The sequence below is a fragment of the Lactuca sativa genome, chromosome 7 (assembly GCF_002870075.4).
Source record: "Lactuca sativa cultivar Salinas chromosome 7, Lsat_Salinas_v11, whole genome shotgun sequence".
Classification (NCBI taxonomy): domain Eukaryota; kingdom Viridiplantae; phylum Streptophyta; class Magnoliopsida; order Asterales; family Asteraceae; genus Lactuca; species Lactuca sativa.
Genome location: NC_056629.2, coordinates 54195923 through 54207695, shown reverse-complemented (window position 1 = coordinate 54207695; position 11773 = coordinate 54195923). Strand labels below are relative to the sequence as shown.

At 35.7% G+C, this 11773-nt stretch overlaps 1 protein-coding gene across 2 annotated transcripts; it reads right to left on the bottom strand.

The window, feature by feature from the left end:
• Nucleotides 1–8213: 8213 nt before the first annotated feature.
• On the bottom strand, nt 8214–11444 carry LOC128127077 (uncharacterized). 2 transcript variants are annotated; one of them, XM_052765413.1, is made up of 8 exons: nt 10977–11444; nt 10382–10739; nt 10227–10303; nt 10026–10142; nt 9800–9937; nt 9617–9664; nt 9082–9497; nt 8214–8977 (listed from the first exon to the last, which is right to left on the bottom strand). In XM_052765413.1, exons 1-8 carry the CDS (start codon nt 11296–11298, stop codon nt 8363–8365), a joined length of 2091 nt encoding a protein of 696 aa, XP_052621373.1. In that variant the 5' UTR covers nt 11299–11444; the 3' UTR covers nt 8214–8362. The 2 variants fall into 2 exon arrangements, with proteins under 2 accessions (XP_052621373.1, XP_052621372.1); XM_052765412.1 differs by having other exon boundaries at nt 10227–10739.
• Nucleotides 11445–11773: the final 329 nt, after the last annotated feature.

Below are 11773 nucleotides of genomic sequence, written 5' to 3'. Positions count from 1 at the left end.
TCTAACACGGACCTGAGAATACAAGCAGTTTGAAAATCAGCATAAAGCTGGTGAGTTCATAAGCGGTTAGTTTTTCTGAAAATGTACGAGTTCCTTTGTTTTCCTGAAAAAGTAATTATCCAAGAAAATCCCATATTTTCTTATGTAAAATTAGTTTCCAAATCCGAAAGTAAAGTAAACAATGTAAAATAAAAACATGATTGTTCTTGAGAAATGTAGTTCAATTGTTTAATTTATTACACTTTTCTAATTAAGTACTACTATTACTCAGAAAGAACCCCATGTTCTCCTGACTGTGTGTGTGAACTGTTACCAGTTCTGATTATGTTCGGTGTCCTTCCCAGGAAAACCCCATATTTCCCTGACTGTGTGTGTGTGTCTTTACTGGTTCTGGTTATGTTCGATATTCTACCCAGGCAAACCCTATGTTTTCCTGACTGTGTGTGTGTGTGTACCTTTACCGATTCTGGTTATGTTCATTATTATCCATAGGAAAACCCCATGTTTTCCTGAATGTGTGTGTCCCTGATATCTCTAAATGTACATTAGCTTTACTACGTACATAAAGCTAGTAAAAGAGTCTAAAGTGTTAATAATCTAGATTGCGAGTCCTTAACCATACTCAGACTAGATATGACTCGCGTCGGGGCCAGTATCCTTTTTATGACTTTCGTCACCCTTGAACCTTTTGGTTCAGCTGTAGCTAGCAGCCAGGTGCGGGATTGTCAGTCCCGTATAGATCTATACACTCAAGCCACGCTCTCCTGCGAACGGAGATTCTGGTTACAGGGTTACTCCTCCACTATCTCGTGCCAAGGGACATGTTACCAAGGACGTGTCTCCAATCTTTAAGATTACTCATCACTTCTCGCCTAGGGAAGTGGTATCTATGACTAACTAGGTTCTAACGTACGTGTCCTTTACACGCGATCCTAGGTGTTTTATTAAAGACATTACACTCGAGCCTAGGTGTTATTTAATGATGACTGTCCTTTACACTCGATCCAAGGTGTATTATTAAGGATGTTACAATTGATTTGTTTGCTGTGATGGTATTTATCTCTCACACTCGAACCTAGGTGTATTGTTAAGCATATACAGATGTTTTATGTTTTCTAATGGTGTCTGACTTTTACACTCGAACCTTAGTGTTTTATTATAGACATTACGATGGTTTATGTGCTTTATCGATTTAAACGAGAACAATCAATCTAAAGAATACAACATATCAATATATATTAAGAATTGACAATCGGATTAAAACAAACAACCCTGCAAGTTAAAACAGTTTGTTAAAAGGTTTTCAATTCATAAAATGTACAATTACGAAACCATTTGATTGAAATCATAAATTTAAGTACAAGCTATTCTTGTACTTTTGCTTGTATTCCCCCCCCCCCCTGAAAACATTGAAAAACCATTGAAAAAGGGTAGGGGTATGAACTCACCGAACGCGGAAGTGTGTCGATTTCGGATGCTAAACGTCGAACCGAGGCCTGATAATACGCGAGGTTCCTATGTAAAATGAAATGGCATACAAATATATCTAATTAGATTACAAACTCTAATTAGATATGAAGTTACACTCCAACGAACGAAAACACCTCAAAACGGGTGTTTGGAGTGACCCGGGTGACATCTACGGACGGGAATTGAAGCGAGGGACTTGGGATTTGAGTTTACTCCCCAAGAGTAAACTTCCTAATTGAGTTTATGGCCTAAACACCCATTCCCCATGAGTTTACGGCCGTAAACTCATGGTGGGTGTGGTTTATGGTGTTTAATGGGTAACATAAGGTCAATACCACTTGGAAATGCTTGGATTAATTTTACCTAAGGCTTGGGATGGATTAAATTCACCAATTGCAACACTTAAAGGAGTTTACGGCCTAGGCATGGGGTCTATGGCCGTAAACTCTCATATCCCCTTGAATAAGTGTTGTTAAGGTCCCAAAATCAATCACATGTGATTCTAAAAATTCCTACAAACCTAGAAACGAGTTTTGGGCACCATTTGGCACACTTTTAGGAGTTTACGGCCATGGGGTATGTTCTATGGCCGTAAACTCTCAAATGTGGGGTTTTGATGTGTTTAAAGTCCTTAAACTATTTTTGGTAGACCCTACGATTTATTCCAAGGCTTTTGGTGGTGTTGGATGGCTTTCTAACACTTTGAAATTGAGTTTACACCCAATATTGAGGAATTTACGGCCCAAACTTATGCCTTGGCCGTAAACTCACATAAGTCCCTCAAAATTCATGTTAAATGTGTTCTAAGTCCATTGTCCAATTTCTAAAAATCATATCTAAGGCTTGGTTGAGTCATGGAAGGGTTTAAGGGCTTAAAACCCCTTTAAATATGGGTTTACGGCCTAAGCACCTTCCAGGGCCGTAAACTCATATACAAGGATTTAAATCTTGTTTTGAGGCATTCTAATTCCATTTCATAAAGTCCTCTAGCCATATTCAAGGTCCAAATGAGGTTTGGAAGGGTTTTGTTGCTCCAAAACCCCCTTTTATATGAGTTTACGGCCTAGGATAGTTCTAGGGCCGTAAACTCATGGTAATGGCCCTAATCCATGGTTTAAACTCGAATTTGAAGGCTAGAGAGGTTCCAAAACATATTAGGGAAGGTACCTTGATGATTTGAAGCCTTAAACTTGAGATTTTACCCTTAAATCTAGTTTGAGGAGAGAGGTTGGAGTGAAGTTGTAGAATGAAGCAAAAGCTTCAAAATGAAGTCTTAGAACACTTTAAATAGTGTTCGGGATTTGGATACGATGAAATTTTACCCGTTACCGGCTTTAGACGGGGCTTTTGGTCGCACCCGGCCAATTTGCCGTTATCCGATATGGTTGATTCTAAAAATATTCCGATCATTAATGCAAGATGTTAGAATGAGTTCTAAGGGTATTAAGACACTTTTTAAGCCATAAAATAAAATTCTTATTAACGACTTAATAAAGTGTCGGAAACGGAAGCGAAATCGGAAACGACGATTGGATGATCGGAACGAGTCGCGAAAAGGGTTACAATTAAGGATATGAATTTCGGGTTGTTACACTAGGCCTCCATGAACATCAAGTTGCCCACTTTATCTGAGTCTTGGCCCTCCTCCATGCCCTAAACCTCTTATTAAGCTTACTTTTAGAGTTTTAATCCCTTTGAGGCCTTACATGCACGTAAAGTTAACAACTTTATGTGGTAACTTAGTCCTACGAGCCTAGATTTGTAGTTTGGGGCCTTGAAGTCGACTGGAAAGGGCTGAACACATTAAGATACGAAAACTCGACGAGTTGCTTAGCCAACTTGTCGAGTTGGATAGGGTTTACCCGCCTTCTGGATACTTAGTGAACTCGGCGAGTGGGTGAGATGACCCGGCGAGTTGATTAGGGTTTTCATGGTCTTCTGAACACTGAAGAAATCGATGAGTTACTCTGGTAAGTCGGCGAGTTGTCTCGGGTTTTTCACGACCTTCAGAGATATGAAGGAACTCAACAAGTCAGTAGATGAACTCGACGAGTTGGGTCAACATGGGCTGTTAACCTTGACCATTGACTTTGACTTTGAACAAGAATTAACCAAGTTTGACTTCTGAGGGTATTTTGGTAATTTGGGATTTTGATGGAATTAGTCATACGGTGGTTATAGGTGGTTGAGTTCGGTGCTGTGATTGGGAGTTGGATATTGTCACTACAACATTACTTGTGACGTGAGTTTTCCTCACTATACCTAAGGGTTAAAGGCACCAAGGCTAGCCCTTTGGATTGTTATCCCGCTTTATTATTAGTAGGATATGTTAGATCAATATCCTGGTTTATATGTGGTTATGATCTGTTAGATCAGTATCCTGGTAGATAGGATGTTTATGTGTGGTTATGATCGGTTAGATCGCTATTGTGGTAGATAGGATGTTGTTATGCTTAGTGACCTGTAGATCAGTTTGACTGTCTATAGACTGTTATGGGATTATCTGATATATGTGCACATGATTGATTGGTGGTTGAGGCTTTTCTACTTTGTGCGAGAGCCAACAGACCGGGGAATTCCAACCTGATGGTTGTGGGCCGAGAGTATTCCATCCCGAGGATGATTGGACTCATAGTATGTAGACATTCCAACCCGATGGTTGTGGACCGAGGGTATACCATCCCGAGGATGATTTGACCTATAGTATGTTGACATTCCAACCTGATGGTTGAGGGCTGCGACATTCCAACCTGATGGCTGATTGGGCCATAGTATGTTGTTATTATATGTGTGTTATTTGTTGTGCGGGTATTTTGGGGAAACTCACTAAGTTTTGGGTTTATAATTTTGGATTTTGTTTTAGGTACTTCGGATGATCGCGGGAAGGCGAACGCTTGATCGTGCACCTCCTTACATTTCATTATTTTGATTTATGGGATACTCTGATATAAAATATTTTGAAAACATTTTGTAATAAGTAATGGTTTTTGGATGCTTGAAAAAGTTTTAAATTTTTATAAATTTTATGGATGTTATATATATATATATATATATATATATATATATATATATATATATATATATATATATATATATATATATATATGGGAAAAGTGAATATACCCTTAAGGGTATATAAGATTAGGTACCCAATGCTTAAAATTGTGTCGTTTGGTTATTTGCTTATCAACTTCGTTTCAAATTGATACATGAATACTTCATTCCTTAAAATATAACAACTACCGACTCCTTCCTAAAAACACTGAAGCTCCATCATTTCTTGAGTTTTGCTGATTCACCATCGATTTATAACAGGTTTCGATTCGTGATTTTGGCTTCGATTCTTCCATCATTTTTAGAGCTCTACTAATTTTCGAATGCTTCCATGATTGTGCGGTTTCGTGTATGCGTTGGTTTTCGAATCCTATTTAGAATTGCGGTATGTGTTTATATCATCATTTTTTTCTAGTTAATCAAGTCACAGGATGAGGCTTTTCAATTTCATCTTCTGAAGTTTGTTCTTGTTATGCCTTAAGTAAATTTAAATTAAATTTATACTAATTTCATTAGATTGAAGTTTGTGAATGATACCAGGTGAATTCTATGGTAATTTCTGTGTATTATTCTTTTCAAATATAATGTTGCTGGTAACGTACACCAATTGTTTGTTTAAATGCCTGAGTGAAGTTTTGTTCATAGAAATGTCAATTTTAGTAGCCAAGCAATGATCTACAAGGGTAGAGAGTTACCCTTTTACCCTTGTTGGGTTTATACACCTCCTTCTTGGATTTTGAGCATCCCAACTTCACTCATAGAATTATGTATCTGGTTGGTGGTTACAAACTATGTGGTGTTCATAATTTTTTTTTATCTCCACTGGGTGTTCGATTATCATTGGGCATCATACACAAAGAAGAGGACTAATAAGTTCTTTGGACCTGATTGTATACTTGAAACTACAATTAGCCCATCATTTTTGCTGGTAATGTACACAAATAATGGTTTGTTGTTGTCGTTATTTATTATAGCATGGCTATATGTTTAAGGGTTTGTTGTTGTTATTTTTGGTGGAGGTTCTTATGCTTAGCATGTTACGTCACCTAAATCTTGTGAATTTGATAGGTTATTGTGCATATGTAGATCAACGTCTCCAAGCTATGAGTTTATGACCCTGGGATCACTTGAAGATCATTTACACGGTTAGATATATGTCAGTATTTTTACCACTGTTTTGAAATCCTTCAATGTTAGTATCTTTACCAAGTGTTTCTCACAGTAGGTTGAATGGATGAAAAATGAAAATTCTAGTTACAAGGGTTTGGAATGTTGATCATATTGTAGCTTTTGTACAACCATTCTTTACATTGTATTAAAGACTAAAGCCTTAATAATAAGAAGGAAAATTGTGCTCATCTTTTAATGACTTGCGACTTGTTAGTGTTTGTAATTATTTGAAAATTAAAAGCAATTCAGTTTTATTTAACCCAATTTATTTTGTGCAGGTGATTAACATTGAAAGATCTTGGGTTGCACGGAGACACCAAAGAAGCTGAAGATTGTATTGAATTATGTAATCATGTATTAGTTAGGACACAATTTTTATCGTTTTTTAGACGAAATGTATAAGTTGACAGTGTATAGGAAACTTTTTTTTGGTGGATTGGGCTGAAATAGAAATGTACTTATCATACTTTCACTTTTAACCCACAATAGCATCATATTTTTGTTTTTCAGCCACAATTGCGTTATATTTTTGTTTTTCACCTACAATATCATCATACTTTCGTTTTTAACCCACAATAGCATCATACTTTCATTTTTAACTCACGAAAGTATGAGGTTATTTTTTGAAAAAAATTGAAAATTTGAGGCTATTTTGTGACAAAAAAAAACAAATTTTTGAGGCTATTTTGTGAAAAAAAAAAAACAAAAGTATTATGCTATTATGTGAAAAAAAATCGTGAGGCTATTTTGTGAAAAAAAAAGTATGAGGCTATTTTGTCAAAAAAAAAGAAAAAAAGAAAGAAAAAAATAAATTTTGATTCTATTTTGTGATAAAATGAAAGTATGAACTATTTTGTGAAAAAAAAAAACAAAAGTATGTTCGTTTATTGGTTAAAAAGGAAAGTTAACTATGTTGTGTGTTTAAAATAAAAGTAAGATGTTATCATTGGGAAAGAGCCCCATCATTATTCACAATGTTATTTACCAAACACTTCATACAACCAGCTAGGAAATCTGGAAATTTATTGATTTACATTTCATTAAAAAATCTGGAAAGTTAGTTTTACACTCAAAATTCATTAAAACAATAAAACTTATATCAATATACAATGGTGTTTGTACATCCGTGTTTTGCTTTTCACCACCTTCATTGGGGATTCGCGTAACATGGTAGTCCCTAATCAAAGCTTCTACTGGGACTTATAGTGGGAATCCCTGGAAAGGTAAATATAAAGACAACTCAGCTGCATCTTTCACCACGTAACAATCTATTAGTTCAATTGATATTCGTCTTCTTCATATATATACAACATAAAATTGTTGAAGCATGAAAAATGGAAATATTATGCAATGTCAACAAAATTAAAAGCTCAAAATACCTACATAATAGGAAAAATAATTATGAAGCTTTTTTCATAAATTATAAATAATAAAAGATGCATATGGCCCCAACAAAATGATTAAATAAACTCTTAGGTTTAGTTTTTTTATTGGTTGTAAACTATAGATCCCACTAGACACTACACTATTGAAAAAGCTCTCCCTCGTGAGCTTTTTATTGGTTATTACCTTGACTGCAGTTGCTAACACAGGAGCAAGATGAGTTTGTGCATTCACTTTTAATCCAACACCAATGCCATAGAAGAAAAGGGTACAACTTAACTTTCGAATATAGAGGAAAACATACAATTTGATTCATATGAAAAATGAAAAAATAGTGTTATTATAGGAGATGACATTTTGTCGAAAACTTGGTGGGCTTCTTTTAATATGGTTGCAAATGAAAAAACATGTGAGATTCACAAATCACAACTTCACATAAAAAATCAATTTTGACTCCACGTGAATTAGTCTCAATTCTTCAAAGATCAAACTTCCAGCAATAACAAATCAAACAAATTTCAAGTTCTAGGTTTCTGAATGCAAGCTTCAGATTAAATCAGAAAATTTGGAAGAAAAATTTGGGAGAAGAAATCAAACAGTTGGTTGTCTTGAGAAAAGGAAGTCGTTTGATTTCTTGCTGACGAATGGAAGTCGTAAGTCGTTCACTCCTTCGGTCGTTAGGGTGTAAGCCTTGTCTGCCAGAACCAATTGAAATAAACCCACTTTGCTTGATTAACTAGAACAAATTAAGAACAATACAATGATAACAAAAACTTCCAATGTAAATAAGATGATTCTTTGTGATTCAGTAAGTTGGGAAGATTCGAAGGAGTCACAACAAACACCCATCTTCGTAATAGGAGTGGAAGAGAGTATTTCATGATCGATTCCGTTTTTGAGTTCTATCAGATGATATGGGATAAGGTATGAGGAAGAATGTAAGGCCTCGTTTACTTCAAACGACGTCGGATAGTTATTTGGGTACCTAATCTTATATACCATCAAGGGTATATTCACACTTCTCTCTCTCTCTCTCTCTCTCTCTCTATATATATATATATATATATAAAGAGGGAGAGAGAGAGAGAGAGAGAGAGAGAGACGTACGCTAAATAGGAACATGTCATTTACAAATTTCACCATCATGCGAATATTTAATTTCTCAAATTAAGCAAGTGTCATATTACAAAGTAGTGACAACATATATCCAATTCAAAATTACTCAATACTTTTAATCATTTTTGAACTCTATTGAGTCCACCATTCTATAACTGGGAAAGAAGACTTAATAGAAGGGTTCATCTCTTTTCTTACCAAAAATACTACGACCAAATCTGGCAGTCATCAAGTCTCTAATGAGAGGAAATTGCAGGATTACAAAAGAAATAATTGATAGGCATGTCAGCACAACTATTGGAATAAGAATCTTCGAGTTCCCTTGGCCAAATACAAGATATAGCGTAGCACCAAAAGCTACTATCATGGCTGTAGTTGAGGTCAACAACATGACCAAACCAACCATTAACTTTGTTGGCAACTTGTAGAGAAAGTCCTGCTGAGCAAAACGTGTGGTGAGAATCGACAAGAATATTAGCAATGAAGTAACAGCTGTGAATAATGATATGGCATCTGATATTGCAAATATTGTGAAGGCTGGGTTGTTAGTAAAAAGTGGTATCCCCATATCCTGATTGTTTCCTCCGGGCACTGTAATAGCTGCCGCAAACACAATGGTGGTTATTAATGCAACTGTAATGGTGTAAGACTCTGCAGTGGTCTTGATCCACTTTTCTCCCTCAATCACCAACTCCTTGTGTTCTCGTGTAAATACCATTTCAGGTGTTTCGCCAAAAGAGTTCTTTTCTGTGATACATAGAGGACTTACAAATCTTTTAACTTCCTACAATATTACAATATGTTAACCATGCCTGATAAATAATGTTGAGTCCTATAACATAAGGATACCAAATAAAATTAAAATTCTGAATCATCAGGGATTCTTACCTTAAACCACTTTAGTTCATGTTGTACTTGTAAAGCTGCACCTGATATTAGATTCAATCTGCTGGCAGGTGCCAATCTTGCAGCCAAATGCAAAAGGTTGTTCTGAGAAGGGTCTTTAATTGTTTTATAAGTGTTCTTATGTTTGTTCATTTGATATAGTACATTGTACACATTTTCCGAGCGATTTATCACAGCATATTGAACAATGTTGTGACCATCTTCATTGGCACTCCAAATTGCATTCGGGAAGCGGAGGACAATTTGTTGCACAACCTCGTATGCATTTTGCCTTGTTGCTTCGAAAATCGGATCCTTGTAATAGCGATGGTGTTCAGAAATAGGCTGATAATTATCATGTATGGAAGAACATACGTGATTTAATAACTTTATGGCGTCGTTATAAACTCGAGCTCTCTCTTCAATAGAAATACACATTGCAACATAGACCCAAATGATCATCTCAAACAAAGAATTAGACCTTCTTCCCTTCTATTTTTGGTTATAAAATGATGGTGTAACTGTTAATACATCTTACCTAACATCTTAGGGATTAGCAGGAAAAACATAATAATCCATTCAATCCCTGCATTAAGTAATAGAAAGTTTGTTAGAATTATGCATATGGGATTATGGAATGTGCAACTAATAAGGTAAAAGTTGCCAAAACATAATTTTTATGTGTTGCAGCAAATCAAATAGATATCAAATCATGACCTACCTGTACTGAATGAGTTGAATATTTTTTGAAGACAGGAACCACATAATGGAACACATCTACTAACCATATAATCAGAAGCAGTTTTAAGAATGCCCTTTACTCTCCGATGTATTATATCTGTCCTTTTAACATAGACAACTAATGTGGAGGAAATTTGTTAGAGAGTGTATAATAAAATTTTGGTAAGGAAACATAGAGAATCAAGATGAAAAACAAATCAACAAACCTATATATTTTTCCAATGCATTGAGTTCAGATGGGAAATTTTGGGCTATAGCCATCAGCACGGCGTCACTATAGTATCTGGTTTTATGGAGAGGCTTTAGCCATTCATTCGCTTTCTCTACATATATATTCCAAATTTAGTGGTATAAATTAAGTAGTTCAGAGTTTTAACCACTAGAATTTGAACCCGATAGACACTTACCAAATTGTTTTGAAGAAATAAGAATAACTAGAAGCTCATCACCAGATATGCCTGAAAGCACATCAGTATTCCATTCTCTGTATTTGATCATTTGATCCTTCAGAAATCGAGACATCTTTTCATCCAGATTTAAAAGAGCTATGGCAAGTGGTAACCTATGCTTTTTATCCTTGGTGAACAACAACGCTGCTTCTCTTGCCACCAACATCTCAGCAACTATAACGTCGCCAACCATAGCAGCAACATGAAGTAGTGTGCTTCCATCTGAATTTTGAACATTAGATAGTTGTGTGTTCTCCGGTGTGACCCCCAACAATTTCCTTAAAAATTCCTGATCCGTGACATTACCCACTGCTATGTGGAGTGCCGTGTTGCCATTATTTGCGACTTTGTCAACGACTGTAACTTTAAAGGATCGATTGTTCAAAAGGCCATCCACTTCTTCCCAATTTCCTGATAAAATAGCTTCAAAGATTGTTCTCTGATCATAAGGTAGTTCTTCTTCTTGTTTATCTAAATTAGTATTTTATATGAAGGTCAAAAACTACAAGATATATAGAAAAAATGTGCTCGAGCTATATATTCTAATCAAATTACAAGGGATTTCAAAAGAGGAATAAAAAAAAAAGCAATGAGATGCATATTTGTGCTTGGAGGATCGTAATTATAATAATTAAATAAAAGTATCGAATTTATGTAAAATCACCAACTAAAATAAAGATATATTAGCAAAGAAAAGACTCTGTTTACTTGAAGGACCATAGATAGTCTGCAGTTCATCCCAAACATCTTTCGCACTAAAATCAGAATCTGCTGGTTGATCATCACGTTCATTGTGTTGATCGCGTCGATTGCTTTCATCGCGTTTTTCTGTGAGACTATTCAAAACATACCTGAGTGGTTCCTGAGAGAGAGAACCAAGAATCCAACCTTTGATAACGGTGTCATTTGATTTTGTCCACAGCCATTGATGGCCACCCACTTTCTCCTTCCCGTAGATACTGGGTTGACTGCTTACAGGAGTTTCATCTGTGTAACGAAACATACCATGACTTCTTAGGAGGCATAGCATCTGTGATTTCCACTAGTTGTCCCTACCACTCAGCTTCACACTAGTAAAACTTGTTGCAGAAAGATTTGATGGGTATGGATATGAGTAATTTTCGGTTGTGACATGTGGATTATTGCTTGAGCTTGTCATTTTTGTATGTTTTTTTTTCTGTGAATCCATATTCCATCTACTTGCATATTTAAGCTACAAAGATGGATTTGTCTTCTTGTGCTGACGAAAGCCACGTACAGGTGATTGCTTTTTAAGTCATGAGACAATATCGATGATGCATAGGAGATGACATCATCCCCCCTAATCCCCATTTGTAATATTATCGTTTAGTTGATGTCAAATTATACAACTTGTTGTGTTATATTTCTATATACCTTGTTACAACTAGGAGATGATATCATCCCCCCTAATCCCCATTTGTAATATTATCGTTTAGTTGATGTCAAATTATACAACTTGTTTGTTAATCGATGGCTTATATACT

Excerpts from the sequence above, each read along its gene's own strand:
- LOC128127077 (XM_052765412.1), bottom strand. The coding sequence starts at position 11,298 with ATGCTATGCCTCCTAAGAAGTCATGGTATGTTTCGTTACACAGATGAA. Across the intron at positions 10,143-10,226 it reads TATTTCTTCAAAACAATTTG|AGAAAGCGAATGAATGGCTA; the intron begins GTAAGTGTCTAT and ends ATATATATGTAG. Across the intron at positions 9,665-9,799 it reads ATTCAACTCATTCAGTACAG|GGATTGAATGGATTATTATG; the intron begins GTAGGTCATGAT and ends TACTTAATGCAG.